We start from the raw sequence: 20995 nt of genomic DNA on the forward strand, positions 1-20995 counted from the left end.
AGCTTCGAGGGGAAAGGTTCTGAGAATCTTTGGAATCATTCTGTCCACTCTTCCTAAGAGAATCAACTTCATTAATGGTCCCAAACCTCAATGGATCTTTGAAAGTGAGCAGATGTTATCTAAAATATCAGACTAGTGATGTTTAAAACATATGTTTGTATTGTGTATACATATATACACATATATGTATATGTTCTGGGTTTTTTTCCCCCCACTGCTCAATAAAATTAGCAGCAGTTACAGATGAATTATTGTGGTCATGATTTGTATTATTTCATACATCCTCTATCAACACATGACTTTTGGAAAATGCCTTTTGATGAAATGATCCCCACCAAGCATAAAACAAACAGTAAAGTGTCATTTCATATCACTAACATTTTCAGGCACAAGAGTAAAACAATTAGCACTGAGCAATCCAAACGACAGAGCACAGAATAGTTAATTGTCTAAAGTTGATTCCCCCAACGGAGAGAACTGTTGTTCAAAAACTGCTTTTTTTTTTTTAAAGTTTTTTGTTTTTTCGTTTTTTTGATTCTTATGGTTTTCAGCTTTGGCTATTTTGTAATAAATATCATACCTTCTCACATAAACCTACTTGGGTGAGAATTACTTCTCTGAACATGCCTTTTGTCTTTTAGCAGCTGTTGAGTGGTGAGTGACGTACAAGGCACACCTCTAAGTGTTCTGTACAGCATTTTTATTGATGTACAAAATAGCATGTTCACCATTCAAAAACGTAGTCTGCATAGTAAGAGTTTCTCTTATCCCTATTTACAGAGAAGGTTTGTAGTGCAAAAAACATGGAATTGTGTCCCAGCCCACCCCTTCTAGCACACACGCTTGTCCGTTTTGTTCAATGCTAGCTGGGGTTATTTGGCTATATTTTGGGCCTCCAGCCATTAATGAATTGCATTATTTTCTTCACCTGCAGTTTGCTCAATTTGAAATCCTCCGAGAGGATTTCTTCCGTTAGCTGGACGAGCAAATTGCCATCGATCTTTTCAGTAACGAAGAATGATATGACATCTTCAGACAAACCAATAAACCGTAACGACTTGGACACTTCTTCGATAGAGAGTCCCGACAGGTCAGCGGGCGGCTGCCACGGGGAGCCGTCGCCACAGGACCTGGGGGCCAGCTGGAGGTGGAGCGGAGATGAGAAAGGGTAGGCAACGGAGAAGATGTCCTGCATGCCCTTTTTAACAAAGTACTGGTCCTCAGAGAGGTCCGGCGACCCAGACTTGGGGTCTTCCTCAGCACCATCAATTTTCAGAGGCAAAGGAGAAGTGTCCGAGGCGGCCTTCTCTTCCACCGGTTTTGGAGCCCTGGGGGGTAAGGCAGGGCACGAAATACTCTGCTTTGTTGTGTCAGGAGCCAGCGTTTTCTCGTCTGTGCTCTCCACAGAGTAGCTGGCTGACTTGGGACAGGCAGAGACGCTGCCACTGAATTCTGAAGTGACGGAGCCGGGGGGACTGGCCGAGAGCTCGTGGCCATCCAAATCGAAGGGTGCTGGGCAGTTTCTCTTTGGTGTGCCTGGCGTCTTCTGTCTGGGGTAACTGTAACTCCTGCTTGGACCCAGCAGGCAGTCACTCCTGGTCTGGCTCTCCGACGCTCCCGAGTAATGGTTGGGCCACGAGAGCCTGGAGGAGAGAGTGTCAGCAGAGGGACTTCCCATCGGGGACTTCAGGTCCACAGAATCAGTTTTCATGCGGGTACAGGGATAGCAGGACACAGGAGCACTTTCGGAAGGACTCGTGTCACTCTTAGGAACGCTGCTTAAAAGCAAACACAGAAAGGGAGGTGAGAAAAAAGGAAAAGCCAAATATCAAGCCTACCCTTATCCCCCGGATGTCACTTCTGAATAGAAAAGGAAGGTTAGGAAGAAAAATGCGGTATTTCTTATCATGAATTCAATAAAGTACCTGCTAACTTCACCAGGTTTTAAAAAAAAGTTAAGTTAGTAAAATACATCGACAATGACACAGATGTGAATTATGATTTAAAAGGGTATAGTAGAGGTGGCAAATATATAATTTTTTTTTTAAACTAACGAGAAAATCACTGTGAGTGGGTGCCTGGATATTTACGGTATTTAAGAATTTAAGAAAAATTCTTAAGCCATGGTTAGGCTTATCGCCAATAGGTCATGTGAATGGTGAGTCATGTCTGCAGCAGGAAAAGGTGGCGGGAGGGCTGCAAATGGGGGCCTCGTGCCTGTCATCCTTGTGCCATGTGACAAGACTGCAGCACCCGCACCTGTGACTCTATTTCTATCCAAAAGTCTGAGGTGAGAAGAAATGCGTCAAACACAATGCTTGCCTTGGCTTCTATTCAACTGAATAAAACGAGCATAAGGATTTAAACGTCCAGAGAACAAAAAATAATCGCAAAAGAAAGCTATTTTCCATGGTGAAGACCCTACGTGGAGTGGTGCCTTCAGCTTGGGGACCATATTTTAAGAGTGACAGGGAAGCAGGATGTGCTTGGAGGTGGGGCGACCAGGCTGATGAGGGACCAGGCAGTGATGCCAGGGGAAACAGGTGGCAGAGCTGAGGTGATTTCTTTGGAGAAGAGAAGACTTACATCTTAGCTGACTTCAAATTGTTCATAGGCTGACAAAGAGAAGCAGGGAGGATCTATTTTTTTGTTTTCCTAGATGTAAGAAACAGCTGAAAGTTACATGGAGATAGATTTCAACTGGGTATAGTGAAGGATTACCAAAAAATCATTGGTGTTTGCCAACGATGGAATGAGCTGCCGGCAAAAGAAGGAGCTCACAGCACTGGAAGGATCCAGACAGAAGCGAACGGCTACCAGACCACAAAGGTCAGGAAGGGATTCCCGTACTGGGTGGAAAGGCAGAGCAGAGCCAACAGGACCCTTTCAACTCTAGGTCCCAGCGGAAGGGCTGTCTGTGTGCTTGTGCAGAAGTCGGAGTGGAAAGAACGAGATGCTGGTTTGTGAGAACTGGTGACACTCCATGGCTTCCTTTAAAGAGAATCCAGTTGGCCTCTATGGCTGAGTTTCTCATAAAGACTGGTTTCTTTTCTTCCTAGGACCCCGGCTCTTCCAACCTAACCTGAAACCAACAAGGGTCCCATCATGCTTTTCTAGTGAAATTCTTTTGTGTTTAAAGAATGTTTCCTCTCCCCCCTCCTGCCTAGGCTACAGCTACCTTGACACTGTCCTCAAGAACCGGTGAGCTGGCCGACAAGAAGACACGTGCCCTGGTGTTAAAGACTTACATGTCGTGCAGCCCTGAAGAATAGTAGGACAAGGTGGGGCTGGGAGAGCGAGTCTGCTGCCGCGCTGGCTTGGCTGTACGAGGAGGGACCGAGGGGCTTGTGGACAAAGGCTTTGCGCTTCGGGGTGGAACAGGAGGGGCGTTCAGGAGCCGGCACTCTTCCCTGACCTGGCGCGGAAAAGAACACTCTGGGTTAGCAACAGACTGACAACGGGTCAAGTTGCTACTCTTAAACAGTAACAGCAGGGGGGTGAGGGAGGGAGAGAGAAGACTGCAGCGCCCAAGGAGGATGATAAACACAGATGTTGCCCGCGATCAAAACCATGCCTGTCGCGAACTTGCCGGGACAGACGGATTTTCAAGGGGACTGCTTGGCCAATGCCAGTCACAGCCAGTAACGTGCACGACAGCGAGTTAAAGGGCTCGTGATATGTGAGCTGTATAAAACGAAGTATTAAGAAAATAAGGAGGAAGGCAATCATGAGCTTAACAGAGGGTCAAACTCTTCTTTGGGTTGTGTTTAGTCCCTGTTCAAACTGAGTTCAGTGTGATCCAGACCTTAGGGACTGGGGGCTCTTCTTCTGAAGTTATATGCAGGGATCCTCACTCCTAAGTGTGCTTGTGAATCACCTGGGGATCTTGTCGATGTGTAGACCCTGGGCCCAGGAACCTGCATTTCTAACCAGCTCCCGGGTGCCACCGATGCCGCTGGAACAAGGCTGCAGACGGGGTAGTGAGGCAGACTTCCAAACCCCAAACACAGCACTTGTCACGAGAGCTGCCTCTAACTTCCTTCAGCATCACCTTGGAGAGGATTAGGTGACCTGTAATGTCCATGGCTCGCGTGAGTCTGCGGGCTGTTACCCGCCCTGTTTCTTTGCCATTCACAAAGGCATTGGAGAACAGGGTTCTTTTAATGAAGCGGACATTTTTAAATGTACTTCTCTGTGTCAGGCAGCAGGGGGCAGTTTATACCCGGTGCTGCTGGTCTACCCTAAGCCACACAGGTAAAAACAGCCAATTCTGACTTGTCAAAAAGGTCCTTGCTTACTTTTAGGCCGTGTTCCCAGCAATTTTTTCACCTTTGCCTTCAATTTCTTTCTGTCCCAGCAGCTCTGGGGTAATGAGGACAATGAAACAGCAAACTTCCATTAGCTTTGGTATTGGGTTTGCTTAAGACCGAGTAAAATAGGTTCACGTGACACCGCATCTTCCACCACCAACAAGGCACACTGGGCCTCTAACTGGCTTCCAAGACCTGAGTCGCTTGCCAGAAAAAACCAGATGTTAGGAAAAGTCACATGACCATGCAGACCTCAGTTCTAAGTGACATGGAAGCAATTTAAAAAGTCTCATCTGTTGCATTTCTTCCTAGCACAGAGGATCCTTGCTCCCGCCCGCAGGACCCACAGCCCGGGTTACTGGGACCCACTGGCGATCGTTTTTCATTTGGAAAAGCTCTTTAGGCTGAAACAAAGTATTCTGAGCAGGAGATTCTCTTCTCCAATAGCTGTAGGCTTTATTACCCTTTTGAGTTTTTAAAAAGGAGGTGGTGGATGACTACAGAAAGAAAATCTGGGAGGACATGGGTTTGGATAAGGAAGAGAGAGAGAGGACCATTCAGCTGGCCCGGGGCGGGGGGGGNCTGAAAGCTCGGGCTGGGTTACCCCACTGGATGGCTTTCAGGAGTAATACTAGTTACAAAATAAGTAACCAAGACAGTGAGTCAGCTTCCGTCTTGTTAGTGATTTGTACAGGAGCCAACTACCTTTCTTTTCTTTCTTAGGGAGTATCTATAGAGTCTAGGATGCATGGGTGTTACTTTACATGTGCCTGATTTTGTGTATGCTTATGGTAACAGGAATCATGGAAAACATAAGATAAGGAGCCTGTCCCATAACTCTTTAATTTTTAAAATAAACAGTCCCTTTTCAATACTGAGTTAGAGAAGAGCACGGGGAAAACATAGTTCATACTGAATTTGATTTAGAAATGTCTAAGTTCTGGGAGTAGTCATTAACTGTGACGTTTCATTAGGGCTCACTTACCTAGATGTCAATTATGATATGCTGAGATGTCCATGACAATACGCATTTTAATTTAAAGTAACTGACTGACTTAGGTCTTAGAACACAGAAAAGCAGCCACCTGTACTTGAATTGAACCTATGGGGAGTCCCCTCTTCCTGTTCTTATAAGTAACTCCAGGCACTCCAGGTCACTTAGAGCTGGTTCTGCCACCTACTTCCATAGCTGTGCAGTCCTGAAGAGCTTTCCAATAGGTTTCCCACATGAGAGGAGGAGTGGGGAGGAAGGAGTGAAAAGAAGCATTTGTAGGGGACAGGGCCTGGGGAGGTAGCCACGGCTAACCGGAGTGTTTATAGCTAAACCCTAGACTGTATCGGAGATACAGGAAGTGTTTGGGGTGGCCACAGGACTCCTGCAAGGACTAAGAGTGCGTGCATGTGTGTGTGTGCGTGGTTCTTGCTCTTAAAGGACGGGGTGGAGTCAGTGAAGAGATGCTATTCGAAGGCCAGAGAAACGTTCTCTTCCATTGTGACTAGAGGCCTGTTTGGGTGTCATTGTGAGTTCAGTGGCAAGGAATAAGGCTGATTTGAAATCCATTTTGGAGAAAAGGGAGTTGAAAACCAAAACAAAAAAATGACTTTCAAAGGACCTGGTCCATGATGAGAATTCAGGTAATTTTGTCGAGGCACAACAGGGCCGGCTTGTGTTCCTCGAAGCAGGTACGCCAGGGCCGCGTGGGGCTGAGCACAGCTGACTACCTGCTCTCTACCTACTACTTCCAACTTGTTACTTCCTTTCTTTCTACTTGAAACATTTTATTTTTTTTAAATCATCCCTACACCCAATGTGGGGCTCTAACTCACAACCCCGAGACCAAGAGTCACATGCTCGGCCGCCTGAGCCAGCCAGGCGCCCTTCAACTCGTTACTTTCCACTTGTTGCCACAGATTCTCAAACGAAGTCATATGCAGTTTATGGGAAAAACTACATGCTTTGGTGAAATATATACATTTTGGGATCCAGAAGTTAAAACAGCGAGGGTTTGTTGTGCCATCTCACTTCCTACCTTCTCCGTCCTAACAGTAATTGTTCTACTTTGCTTCTCGACTGGATTCCACATGGGGCATGTATATCCAAGAGGAGTGTAGTTCTATTTGAAATGAATTTTATCTGACAATAAAAGGCAATTTACAAGACTGGATGGCCAATCACCCTGCTTCCAGTTTCCCTCATATTCAATTTCACTTTCAAGGGCTACATTTTCAGTGGATTCCTTCTGAAAGTCCCAGCACGTGGCTTTCATCACGTTATCTCCCATCTCCAGTGGCACCCTTTGTTGGATAAAGTCCAGCCTGCCCTGCTTCCCACTGAAGCCTTCTGCAGTCTTTCTAGCTATAATTGGTAGCCACAGAAATTATTCCATCTTATTCCTTCTATCTAGTTATTTCTCCCACCATTCCTCTATATGAACACACAGGTCCACCCAAAGAGGCAGATTCACGGTCACCTGGACACACCTGTCCTTATCTGCTCCTCTCTGCTATGGTCATTATTACTACTTGTCTCTTCCTAAATGCCATTTCCCAAGGCCCAGTCCCAAACATTACATGCTCAGTCTGGGGCCACTGCACGTGGCCACCAGTACGTGTCACCGCTTCTGAACTCAGCTCACACTGTTTATATTTACTTACTTTCCATGTATAGTCAATTAGCCTACAAGTGAAAATGGTAGGGACTGTCATCGTTGTTATTGGTACCCTGTGGATGACAGAGTTTAGGGATTTGTCACCTTGGGTGCAAATATGTCCCATAGAATGCTAGGTAGAGGTTAACAGATGTCACACAAAAATACAACAAAAAGGTACTTTTATTTCAAAATGTATACTAGAAGAATGCCTTTTATATTTTTATGTGGAAATTGTTATTGATAAGTCATTTGGGCTGAATGTTAATTTTTGGTGTGTCCTCATATTAGTGTCAGTATAGAGAAAACATGCGCCAGCAGACCTGGCCCTAAGACCGACCTCAACTCTACTGGACATAGCAGGAGTGTGAAAATGACAATGACGGTATTTCTAAATTGGGAAATGTCAACCCCCCCCCCCACGAATAATTGCTATTCTAAATGAGGATATTACAGAATACACCACGGCTGGTGGACTAGAGTCCTTCTCTTCCTCTCCAACACAGCACGTATGGCAGCACAGGGAGGGTGAGGTACCTGTGGATTATCAGGAATAAACCTCCAACACTGGTCCCAGGCGAGGGACTGGCACTGTTTTGAGGCAGGTGTTACTGTCTATCGCAGATTATGCACGACCTTTGCTACTGGTTGATCATTTCTGGTGAGTAATTTGGGTGTTTGCAGAGAAGCTCCTGACACCTGCTGGTTCGGACAGGGTCAATGAGCACAACATGGACTCAGGTGGCAGCAGGGAGAGCTGGCTCCCTGCTGTCCCCAGAGCCTTGCTTCATGAAGTCTCCAGTCTAAGTTTTTCTTTCCAGGGCACCTGGGTGGTTCAGTTGGTTGAGTGTCCGACTCTTGATTTAGGCTCAGGTCATGATCCCAGGGTCATGGGATCGACCCAGAGTTGGGCTCTGCGCTCAGCGGGGAGTCTGCTTGAGATTCTCTCTCTCTCCCTCTGCCCCTCCCCCCGCTCAGACGCATGCAATCTCCCTCTAAAAATAAATAAATAGATAAATAGATAAATAAATAAATAAATAAAACTTTTCCTTCCAGCAGTTACACTTCTAGTACAATGATCTCATCCTTGCTCCTTCCTGGCAGGGTCTTCCTTTTCATAAAATGCTCAGTGATTAAATTCTTACCAAATGTAAGATACCACTACTCAGGATGAAGACAACTCTCCCTAGTATTCATGCAGCAGAGTGCTAACTCAGGGCTAAATATAATTTATTGAAAGGTGGAAATGGTGAGTTCTGCTCTTTCTAGAACACTCTCTAGTCACCTTTCTTAGTCTACAAGGCCTATTCATGTGACTGCCATCTAACACACTGACATAATTTAATAGGGTTTGAAGTAAGCTGTAAAAGGTGTCTAGGGGCTAAGGGCTGAGATCAGAGCCACTATCTACTTCCACTGTCCTTAAATGTCTGAAGAACATGTGGCCATCCCTTTCCCATTCCCTACACACTACATTAATTCCATTTTACTATTGATTTGTTCACATGTAGGTTGAGTGCTTATCACATGCTCACTGAGCTAGTGTTAAGTATACAAAAATGAGTAAGCTCATGGAACTAGTTGGGAAGAAGGGAGGCAAACATATAATCAAGAAACAGATTGGCCCTCTAATAACAGAAGTAGGATGAAAGTTAGTAGGAGCACCATTAATTTATTCAAGGTGACAGAAGAACAAAGTCACAGGAAATTGTACTGAGAAAGTCTTCAGGAAGAAGGAATTATGAGTGTGCAAAAGGTACCGAGTCTGAAAAAACCCACCAATGTGATGCTTGGGTCTTGGGGCTTCAAAGATGAGGCAATACTGGTGCTATTTATCAGATAGAAACTTAGAAGGAAGAACAGAGCTTGGGAGAAACCAAGGAGTTAAGTTTTGAAAACACTGAGCTTGAGTTGGACGTTCGACCAACAGAATCTGCATATGGGGGCCTTGGGCTCTCAGATGAGAAGCTAAGAAGGCTGAACCCCTAAGGAATGGGCAGAAGAGGAGACAAAGAAGGAGGAAACAAATGACTTCATCTTACTACTCCCAGGACAGAATCCTGCCAAATGGTGTCAAAGAAGTGAAGGGAGGGGAGGACAGCAGGAGAATGGCAGTGTAAAGATGGAAGAATGTCAGGAAGTCAGGAAAGCTCTGGAAGATATGTGAGAGTTAGCAGGTCACTGGGGATCTTAGCAAAAGAAGTCAGAATGAAAAAAAAGAAAAAGAAAAAAGCTTGGAAGACAGATTCCAGTGAGTCAAAGGCAGAACAGGAGGTGAGGGTGGAGTTGGGAGGGCATATCACTCTTTTCAAGAATACTGACCAGAAAGGAAGAGAAGAGGCAGTTATTAGAAAGGGACAGTGGATTGAAGAAGGCATGGCTTTTTTCCCCCTAAGCTTGGGGGAAAAATGTGCCCAGGTATGCACATGCACACACATAATAACCTGGAGGCTGAGTGCTTACTGACTCCCAGGACCTATGCTTTCCCTTCATGTAAGGAGATGGAGGAGAACAGGCATTTTTCCATTGCTTTCTGCCTTGGCCATTCCACCACTGGCCACTGTAAAGCCAGAAAAGAAATTAATGGCAACTTTTTGTCTAACAGCAAGAGTAAAGATGGCACACACTGCCAACAGAATGAATGACTTTGGAAAGCTTTGTGTTTTTAAATGAAGGTGTGGTCAACAAAGTCAAAACCCAACCCCAATCTTTGGTCAAAATCAAACACGTCATAGAATGGGACTATTTTATTTTCAGAATACTGTCCACAAAGTTTAACTTGCTTTCCTGACTCTGGGAATAGCATTTAACTGTCCTTTCCCCTGTCCACTCCCTCCAGCTCCAACTCTGTGTGGCTGGGAGGGAACTGAGCACCGTGTAAAGGACCAATAATTTGTGAAAAATGGACAAGAAGATCTTCTCCCTAAATAGCCACATGTTAAAAGTAATGCATGAGAATTTGTTCAAAGCACAAAGCTCATTATTGCATGGTTGGAAAACAAGGTTACGTGTATTTGTTAATGTATGTTTATTATATGTAACATTTGTTATACATAATTGGAGCATTTTATATACATTAGCTCTGATCTAATTTCTTTCTTCTGTGACATTAAGTTTTTCTGATACTTCCTAGGGATAAGGAAGTATTCTTGTATTCTTGTATTCTTGTAAAAGAATACAAGAAACCAAAGACACATCAAGTGTTTATGAAACAGCACAGTGTAGGGATGGGGGTTTTGGTATAGTATTTCTCGGCAAGTTTTCATTTCTTGGAACTCTACTTGTCTTCTATGGAAGAAATAACACTTTTTATACCCTTTCACTAACTGGACCACAGAAATCGCTTAAGAAAAGAAAATGGAACACTTACTGTGACATCTTTTGTGTAGCCATCTTTTTTGGGGAAAAAATCAATTTTATCACAGTGTACTCAACTTCTAAATCCATGGCGATGGATCTGGAGACACCTGCTGACAAGGCCATACACTTCCCTTGTCTGTGGTTTAACACGTACCATCACACGCCCGTGGGTGAAGATCTGTCTCAAAGATCATGCTGCTTAGAATTGTGGGCAGTCACCGAAGAGATTTCGGCATCACTTAGGCAGAGTGAAGATCATTTTGTTTCTTTGTTGACAAGGATTCAGAAAATATACAGATACTTTAAGTGAGCTTGATCTATGACTGGACTCACCTGCACTGTGAGTTTTCTTCTCTAAAAAGCCAACTTCAGGATATTGTCAGCAATTGAAAGAAAGGAGTTTTGTAACCATGCTTCCTTGAACTTTGCAACTTTGCCTTCACTGCATGCCCTCTGCCTTGGATTTTATATTGCTTCCCACACTCCCTCTCCCAGATAACAAAATCATTACAGCCTTAAGAAATCTTATTTATAAAGAGGCTTTTATACAAAGAGTTCATAACCCTGTCACATACCCATCAGGATATTTTCAGCCAAACAGAAATGAAAGTTTATAATGACAAAATAGCAATAAATGAAACTCTATGTGATTAATTACGCAAGGGCAAATGTGATTTACACTCAAAATCCTGATTCTTAGATGAATACTTATTTTTTTTTCTTCTTCCAGTTTTATACACTGATGATAAGGACCTAAAGAGAGACCTGGGTTTGAAATGACCTCCAATCTCCAAGCCTCGGGCGCAGGAGGCAAGGCGGAGGCCACTCACTGGGAGGCAAGAAGGGCAAGTGGTTCTGAAAAGAATACTTGTTTAAATTCTAGGGTGCTTCTATGGACTCAGAAGAAGGAATACGCTATTGGGGCAGAGAATAAAGCCCTCTTCTGAGCAAGGAGTATAATACATGATAGATATACTTAAATAGTATATAACCTTCACATTAATGTGATTTTGTGCAAATGGTACTCAAGAGTGCAGATTTGAAACAAGAGCTATCCCACAGAATATTATAATTATTAGCATTCTCATCATTGAGAGTTTCAAATGGACACAGGAGAAAAACACTTCTTGGTTTAGAAGGTTTCACTGAAAAACAAATAATCTACGTGAAACCAGAGGCAATTAGTTTCAAATTACCAAAACACAGTAATAATTTAGTCCTTATTTCAATTAACAAATGGGAACGTAGGTATGGCTTGCTCTCAGAGTACTCCTCAAAAGTCGTAATTAAAATTAATTAAATGTCAAATGCCTTAGGAGACCTCATTAATTAGCGAAATCCTGAGTGAATCTTTTTGTAGAGCCAATTACTTTGAAAAATAAATAGTCACTTCCAGATTAATCTTTTTAGTACCTAAACCTGAATATTAATATGTCAGATTTATTTAAGAAAATCTGTCTTTTAATGCCTTTTCTAACATTAACATTTGGTACAGGGCAGAAGCCCAAAGACAAAATAAAATAAAAACTCACAGTCAAATCAGTTCTCATAGCCACTTCCCTTAGTTTATAAACGAACATCTTTTTATAGCTTTTTCCTAACTTCGGTAGTCATGTGAGGTCCCTATTTCTGTAGGGTGGATACCTCCAGGTGGTGACACCATGACCTAGCCATGCTGAGGAACAGAATTTACCAAGGCAACTTGTCGGTCATTTTGTTGTTTTTTTTTTTTTAAAGATTTATTTATTCATTATTTATTTGTCAGAGAGAGAGAGGGAGGGAGGCAGGGTGGGAGGGAGAGCATGAACAGGGGGAGCAGCAGAGGCAGAGAGAGAAGCAGGCTCCCTGCCAGGCAAGAAGCCCGATGTGGAGCTCGATCCCAGGACCCTGGAATCATGACCTGAGCCAAAGACAGACGCTTCACCGACTGAACCACCAGACGTCCTGGCAACTTGTGAGTCTTAACATTTCTATACAGATTTGTCTGGGAATTCCAGTTTCTTGACATGTGTTTGCAGCCTTAGAGCCTCCTGTGGCTTTTTCACAGGTACTCTGAAGCTCCTCAAACCCCCCACTGCCCCCAGGAAAGGCCCCACATTACTGGGGTCCGGGATGCTGAGCATTTCTGTGCCTCTTTGGTGAGTACAAATCTGGCTCCGCAGCCGGAAACGATAACATGAACACCTAGCTTATCAAATGGATATTTTAAAAGTCAGATGAAAAGAATGTTTTGTTATCTTTAAACCCAATTAGGTTTTTGTAAAATCTCAGAGAGCAGTAAAATGAAACTATCACACATGCTTTTGGAATGTGGGGACAAGGGCCCCTGCCTGGGTGCTGGGCTGACAGTGGAGGGAGAAGTGCGTGTTCCCATCAGCCTCCTTGACTCTTTGAAGAGATCTTATTCCTTCATTAAAGAAGGACTAAAGGAAAAAACCTCCCAAAAATCATTTTCCATCTGACCCTAAATTGGAATCTGTCTCCTATTAAGTTACGGCTACTATTTATCGAACGCTTACCAAGTGCCAGGGAACAGTGCCAAGTACTTTGTACCGTACGACAATGCAATGAAGAAGCTGTTATTCTCCCCACAGGAACTGACTCAGGGAGGTTAAGTATTTGCCAAAGGTACGAAGCTACTATGTGGTAGAGTGAGGAGGATTCAAATCCATGGCTCTTTTTTTTTTTTAAAGTAGTCTTCACACCCAGCATGGCGCCCAATGCAGGGCTTGAACTCACTTCCTTGAGATCAAAACCTGAGCTGAGATCAAGAGTTGGATGCTTAGCCGACTGAGCCACCCAGGCACCCCTCAAATTCATGGCCCTTAATGTGATGTTACATGCCTCTAATTATCTCCCACATAGGGTGGCAGATCACTTCTCTCCCTGCTTCTAGTTAAATGCCACTGAGATGGGGAAATGAAGACTCCTGGGATGCTTGGCATTTCTTCACATTTTCTCATCAGTTGTTCAGCCTGTCTGAGGCAGATCAGATACTCCGACTCACTTCTGTATAGCTCAGTCCGTTTTCCCAAGCACCTACTGGACTAGGTCCAATCAAATGTGGCATTAAATTCACCCTGTAAGTCTTATTTTTCCCAAACACCAATGACACACCGTGTTCCACTGAAGGAACTTTATTTCTGATGGACTTTCAGCCTTGCACAGCGAGCATGCTACCAACCCATCTGACAGCAAATCCCTGCTCCTAGTTTCTCAGGGGCTCTGGGGCGTCCCTGTCTATCACCATGGTCCACAAACTTTTCACCAATCTGTCAATAATACTGCGTTTAAAACAGTGGCTCACAACCTAGTTCCTTTTATGATTTTCTTCTCATGAACCTCAGGAACTGCTCTAATGTCAGTAACCAAGCAAGACTGAACATACTTTTTTCCTGTTACTGAAGGTGAGGGGGGATACTAATCCCTGGGCTCTGGATCCCCAGAGAGGATACTGCTGCATAAATAGTTTCAGAAGAGTCGTGATCCTGCAGTTTGGATAATGACTTGTAATTCCGTGTGTAGACCAGGGCAGTCTGGGACTCAAACCTCCTATTTACAGAATTTTATGCAATAAAAAGTCTTTCCATGATTGCTCTCCAACCAAAATGGCATCTTCTAAAGAGGGGGGAAAACAGCTCTTGAAGACTGTCACTTGTTGAGTGTTTCTGGGTAAAAATTTATTTACTTATTTATTTTAAAGATTTTATTTATTTATTTGACAGAGAAAGAGACAGTGTGAGAGGGAAGACAAGCGGGGGAAGTGGGAGAGAGAGAAGCAGGCCTCCCGCTTGAGCAGGAAGCCCGATGTGGGGCTCGATCCCAAGACCCTGGGATTATGACCTGAGCAGAAGGCAGACGCTTGATGACTGAGGCACCCAGGGGCCCCTCTGTAAATATTTTAGACTGATCAGCCAGTACCAGAAAATTTAGATTATGGACAGAGGCCCATGATGCTAATTAGGAAGCAGACGATGTGTTTAGAATAAAGGTATGAACCAAAGGGTCATCCCCTTACGAAGGACTGTCAGGCCATTCTGATTTGGGGGCATGCTGCACAACTTAGAAAAGTGAAAATGTCACCATTCAGCGAGCTGGGTATGCTCCCTCAGTTTGGGCTCATCTACAACAATTCTGAGGGGTACAAGTAGCTGTACCCCTCTTAAACTCGGCATGATGCTTACTTTTTCCTGGGATATTCCTATGGGGAAGGGAATAGCCTCTCCTATTCTGGAGAAATAAGTGCCAGAGTTTTGTTTAAAAAAAAAACTGTATTTAAAATAAAAATTAAAAAAAAAACCCCAAAAAACCACCCAATTTTTCACATATAAATGAATCTAGTTTTGGCTCCCTATTCTGTTCCATGGTTTAATTTTTCTAGTTCCATGCAACTATTACAATTTTAATCACAATAATTTTAGAATAAATATTGATAGCTGTGAAGGAAAAAAAAACTGTACTCAACAATCTGTACAAAGATACACGAAGACTACAGCATATTTTTAAACAGCCACATCAAATACAAAGTACAACAGGGCCTCACCGATTACCCCTCCCCTGCGGATGTTCTGTTTGACCCCACCACTTAGTTTTCCGCTTTCAGATACAGGGAGGAAAAGTGCTGAAGAGTACAACCCAGATGTCACCAGCATCATAGCACAGTGCAGGAAACACAGTAAGCATTACTGTGGAAGGGCAAAGATTTACTCTCTTGGTTACAGAAAGAAACAAAGACCACCAAAGTGTGCTGGAGACAGAGCAGAAGTAAGTGTTATAACTTCGGACACTAGTGTAGGAAGTGAAGGTTCAGAAGAGAAGAATTAGGAGACAAGGAACAGGTGGACATGTACGGGAGCCACTAAACCCCAGGACGTTAACACGATGGGGTCATGCACTGTGGCAAACAGAGTGCATTCGCCGATTACCAGCTTTGCTTCCCTTACTATGAAAGACATGCTTTCTTTGACCCCGTTCCACTGTTCAGCACCTTCAATCCCTAAAGACCTGGAGGGAGTTGTCACCTTCCCAAATGAGGTCTCACTTGAAAGCTTATCACCATCTTTAATTATCAGGCAGGATAGCTGTTAGGTACATGGCATGTCTTTCTCCCAGGACTCACTCCAGTATAACTTTCCAAAGAAATTTTATTTAATTCTGTGGAAGCGCTTGAATTTATGCCCCATTAAAGTTCCCTTTTGAAATTTACAAGCTGAAGCCACATCTAACGATTATGACGTTTCTTTGGATCCCACACAGTTCCTAAAAATGGAAAACTCATTTCATGGTCACAGAGCCAATAAAAAATATGACTTCATTTGAAATGCCTAATTTTTTAAAGTAAAATTAAGTGATTTCAGGTGTTTAAAACAATTTTTTTTAAAGATTATAGCATTCTATAAACATTGGACATGCTCTGAAAAGACTCTCTTGTAAGACATTACATTTGAGACTGGAGGCCAAAATCTTTGCTTCTCACGTGGTTTGCTTTTGCTTTCAGATTTAACTCTCATAATTTTTAGTACCAAGGTCAAGAATAGAACCTCTTAATATTTATGTTCTTACTCATCTTTTATTACACCATAGAAAAAACAAGTGGCGCTAGCTTCTTATTTCTAGACTTAGTTACATAATGACTTTGGGTATGACCATCATGAATGAGTCAATCAATCATTTAACAAACATGAGTCCCCACTATGTGCCAAGTAGGACCAAAGTTCTACAGGAACAGCTCATGTGGTCACACTCCTATTGAAGATCAGGGTTCCCAGCTTGTAGTAACATCAAATATGTAGTTGAGTTGAGACACACTGAACACTGCTTACTTTCCAGAAGGACCGTCCCCTTACTTTTTACCTGCTTTTTTGTGGGTGGAGTGGGGTAAGGGAATACCCTTTGACACGAATAAAAATACCAAGGACTCTAACTTCACCAAGACTTCCCTGAAATTTTCCATGACCTCTACTAGGTACTGGGATCTCTGGGCTTGTGTCTTGAGGTCTGTGGAAGATCCTCCAAGGAACAAGGGAAAATCCAATCTCCGGGGAGTTCTTGTGTCCTAGAGCAAACAGCCGGGGGGGGGGGTCCCCCCTCAGGAAACTCTGCAGCAGTGAGGGCCCTGCACGGACAGCAAAGCAGGACACCTGGCAAAAAGTGCTGCCCGACGTTCAGGGCTGTCCGTGACCTGGCTCCAGCCTTTTCAGCCATCACCGCCCTTCCTACATTCTAGTCACCCTATTACTGACCCAACAGCACTTCCTATTTTCCCTCACCCATCCCAGCTTCCTTCCACACCTTTGCTCATGCTCTTCTGTCTGGAATGGCCTTCTTTCTCATCTCTCTGCTATTCCAACTCATGCATGTTCTCTCCGTGAAGACTTTTCTCCTGCATCACCCAACTAGAAGTTTCTTTCTCCTCTGAATTCCCACACACATTGTGTCTATCTCTCTTCTATTGTTTATCACATTTTAACTTGTATGACAGTCATCGCATTTCATCTGTTAACTTCCCTATAAAACTGAAAGATACCAGAGTCCACAGTGCAGGTCTTGTTGGTGGTCCTATTTCTTGCATCCCACCCAGTATTTCCATGGTTTTGAAACTGGTTTCTGCACAGCTGCAGGGTTCCACAGAGGCGTCCTGAGGCCACCATGGGAAGAGAGAATAGAGGAATATGGAGATATCCTCCCCCTAAATGTACTTCAGTCAGATGGATTGTGAATTCTATTTATTGTGATTTGGGGAAGCTTTTTTTTTTTTTTTAAGGATTCTGCCGGACATAAGAAAAAAAAAAAAAAACAAACAAAAACCATTGCAGTAAACACTGCCAAATAAACAAACAGAACTGTACCCAATGTCTCTAATGCTTTCTCGATTCAGATATAATGAAATCCAATGATTAAAAACATGGAGCAAAGGTTCAGAGTGCCTGTCAATCAAAGAACATGGTCAGAACAGAGGGCCCTTTCTCCTGTCCCATACTGACCTTTATACAGTAAGATTTGATAGAAGCCTCTGGAGCCGTGAATGAGTTATTTTAAGGTGTTAAATAGAACCACTCTGGCTTGGGTTCTGCCCTGGTGTGTGTCCATGAACACAAGCACACCTACCATGGTTTGATCTCTGTAACTTCAGGGAAGTAGGAAGGGTTACAAATGACACTGATGTCTCTTGATTCCCCCCCCTCCCTTGGAAACTCCCCCCAAATAAATCTACTCTTCCTTCAGTCTGCCCCACTGCAGTAACTGGCAGTAATATCCACTCTGTTGCTAAGGCTAAAATTCTAGAAGTTGTCCTTGATTTCCCTCTTCCCTTCACTACCCACACCTGATTTATCAGTAAGTACTGTCGGGGCGTTCTGAAGCAGCTCGTTTCTCCCTGCCATCTTCTGCGACCCACTGCTGTGGTTCAGGGCATCGTCATTTCGTACCTCCCTTATCGTAATGCCTCTTCTCTGGTCTCCCACCATCTGCCCTCTCCTCCTTATTACCCATTCTCCAGACAGCAGCGAAAGACGTGTCTAAACCTCTCCTCTTTCAAAACTCTGAAGGCTTAAAAACTTGAACTCCTAACTGGTAAAAATAATCTAGCCAGCATTTATATTTCACTCCAAATGAAGCAAATTTTCTCATTCCAATCATTTCCCACTGGGAAGTTTTCCTTTCATTAGGAAAGATACATGAGTAGGTGACCGAGCAGAGATGGAAGGACTGACGCATCACTCGAGAACACAAATGACTTACGGCGTCAGATTTCGGAGGCACTGGAGGTGGAGGTAGGGCAATCTCTGAAGACTTCATGGATGCTCCCAGAGTTCCCGGGACAGGAAGAGGAGAGGTTGCACATTTGGACCGAACAGAACCTCTAGACTGATCGCATCTGCTCTTCTCGCTCAGGGAACGAGTGAGAGGCTGATGGCTGGGCTTGCCGTCCTCCAGCCAGAGCTCTTCATAAGGAAGTTCTGACTTCCCCGGGATGCCAGCTGATTCTTCCCCGGCTTCCGGGAAAAGGTAGTCGCTCCCACTGTCACCCAGGTCCTGATAGGGCAGGATGTCATGAGGAAAGGGGGCCCAGTCTCCCCCCAGGTCCCTGCAGCCATGGAGGTTCACCTCACTGTTGCCATGGAGATTGTTGCCATACACACAGACGGAGAGCCGGTGGAAGGACTGGGTGAGCTCATCACGGGCGTAGCTAAGAGAACTGGGCACGTGGTTGTGGCCAGAGCACCGGCCCTTCTTGGGGCTCTTGCAGTCCTCATTCCAGTCAGTTTTCACATCTCGGACAGCCCGGGAATACTCATCGATGTCGAACTGTTCTTGGCAGATACCCAGCCAGTGATGGACCAGGGTCTCGGGCCACATGTCTCCCTTTACCAAGTGTTCTGGGAGGCTAAACTTGGGGACAGTCAAGTGCAAAGGGAAGTGCGTGGGGAGGATCCTGTTGTTGCGTAGCACACAGCAAACCACCACCGTCTTGGTCTGGATGTTCACAAACTTGTAGCGATGGCCCTCGCGGATGAAGTGGAGGTCATACGGGTTCCTGGGTGGAGGGCTGGGCACAGTCACGTTCACGGGGAGCCTGGTTTTCTCCACGATGTTGCGGATGGTGTGTTCGCCCTCCTGCATCTGAAGTTCCAGGGGACTCCGGGTGCTAAATCTGCCCTTGCACTGGAATGGCAGGCTAATGCTTTCATTGGTCCGGTGATTCATGCAAATCAGGCATGGCATTTTGCCTTTTCCCAGCTTGCTGATGGAATTGAGCTTCCCAATCTTTTTGAAGATAGTGTTGAGTCGAGACTTTTCCTTGAAAGTCTTTGCGTACAGGATTTCTGCCTGCCCCATGAGAGTGAGTTCATCCCCAGTGCAGAGGGTGATGTTATAAACTTCGGTGTCCTCATTGCATTCACCTGAAGCAACCTACAATAGGATAAATCAAGTTTTAGGTTAGTTGCCTTTAGTCCATTCCCACAGAAAAGTAGAGAACTTGCCATTAAGACACACAAGCACGCATACAAAGGAAAATGCTGTTCCCATACTAAATTTAGCCGCTCCATTTCTTTCATAATGTTTATATGGCTAACAGTAACAAGAAGATATTCGTTTAGACTTGTAAAAACACACTTTGTCCTGAAGAAATAAGCAATCTGTTCATTAGTAAAAATTTGGGAAATACGGAGAAAAGACACAAAAAGAAAATAACGCCCACAGACCTGATTCAGAAATAGCCACGCTTATTGGTTTGATAAACATTCTTCCAGTTTCTTTATGTAGTCTATCATATGGATAATAATTCTGGGGCATTAATATTATCATTCTATCTCTTCCAGTTATAAAAAAATGCTTCCATGAAAACCACTGTAGAAAATTCCTTATTTTTTTTTTTTACTATTAAAATTTTATGAAATTTTCTAAAATTGGAATTGGGACAGAGGATGTAAAAATGTTTTATTTCTCCCTGTTCTTTAATTTTATTATAAAAACTATTCATGTCCATTGGCAGAAATATTAGAAAATACAGAGGCAAAATGAACAAATTCTATAGTCTTACCACTAAACATAATCTATGCTAACAATTTTATATAAATAGAAAGAGACTATAGACACATCATCTATCTTGGAGATATATAAATACACACACAATTTTGTTGCTTTGTTTCTCACTTTATTCATTTTCTCCTGTTTAAGTATAAACCATCAGTTGCCAATACTGACCTTATGTATTTGATTATCTGGGCATATGCCTTAATTTATCTGACTAGTTCCTTATTGTCAGACAGATGGGTTTTCCCAATGTTTAGCAATTATAAATAGTACTGCAATTAATTTTTTTTTCAGTTCAACTATTTCCTTAGGATAAAGGCCCTGAAGTAGAACTGCATGGACAAAGCTATAGATACATATTTGAAAGGTCTAATATGTATTTCCTGTTGTGCTTCAATGTTATACCTATTTACACTTCGTCCACTTTATGAAATTATCTGTCTCTCCATACCCATGCTAACTAAGTTTAATGTTTACCAGTATTAAAGGTAAAGCACGCATCCTGCATTTATTTATTCATATTTTATTTTGATTTGATTTATTTGATTATTGGGATAGTGAAAATATTTTGGTATTTATTTATCTGGCCATTTAGATCTCTCCCTTTGTGAAGGTTTTTGTGCCCTTCACCCATTTTTCTATTGGGATGGTCATCTTACTGATTACTTTTTATGTCAAGTGAATGTCGTTTATGCTATATATTTTCCTATTTGTTGTGTGAATTTCAACTTTATAATTTCTTTAAGTGCTAAGGTTTTTTCTTCCTATGTAGCAAACATTTTCAAAATTTTCCTTTGTAATTCACCCTGGGACAGTATGCTTCTACAAGTTGAGATGATATAAAATAGTGGTTCTGTTAGGGGTGATTCTGCCCCCACTCCTCAGCCGCTGGGGACATTTGACCCTGTCTGGAGACATTATTGATTGTCATGGCTGGGAGGATGCTACATACATCTAGCAGGTAGAGGCCAGGTATGTTGCTAAACATGGTACAATGAACAGAACAGCCCCTCACAGCAAAGAATTATTTGTCCAGACTTCAGTAGTGCTGAGGTTGAGAAAAACTGAGATGATCAGCCAGTATTTTCTTCTAGTATTTTGATGGTTTCATTTATTAGCTATTTCACTGATTTAATTAAA

General features: G+C 43.3%; 1 protein-coding gene across 2 annotated transcripts in view; it reads right to left on the reverse strand.

The window, feature by feature from the left end:
* Positions 1 to 683: 683 nt before the first annotated feature.
* Positions 684 to 20995, reverse strand: part of GAREM1 (GRB2 associated regulator of MAPK1 subtype 1) — a 193322-nt gene continuing 173010 nt past the window's right edge. The window contains exons 4-6 of one of the 2 annotated variants that reach the window (XM_002924742.4): positions 18059 to 19231; positions 3249 to 3415; positions 684 to 1775 (exon numbers count right to left, since the gene is read on the reverse strand). In XM_002924742.4, the coding sequence (XP_002924788.1) occupies positions 881 to 1775; positions 3249 to 3415; positions 18059 to 19231 (2235 nt within the window). In that variant the 3' untranslated portion in view covers positions 684 to 880. Of the gene's footprint in view, positions 1779 to 3248; positions 3416 to 18058; positions 19232 to 20995 lie in introns of both variants that reach the window. The other variant, XM_011231715.3, reaches the window with a different exon arrangement.

This window comes from Ailuropoda melanoleuca, chromosome 14, assembly GCF_002007445.2.
Source record: "Ailuropoda melanoleuca isolate Jingjing chromosome 14, ASM200744v2, whole genome shotgun sequence".
In the NCBI taxonomy this organism is placed as follows: domain Eukaryota; kingdom Metazoa; phylum Chordata; class Mammalia; order Carnivora; family Ursidae; genus Ailuropoda; species Ailuropoda melanoleuca.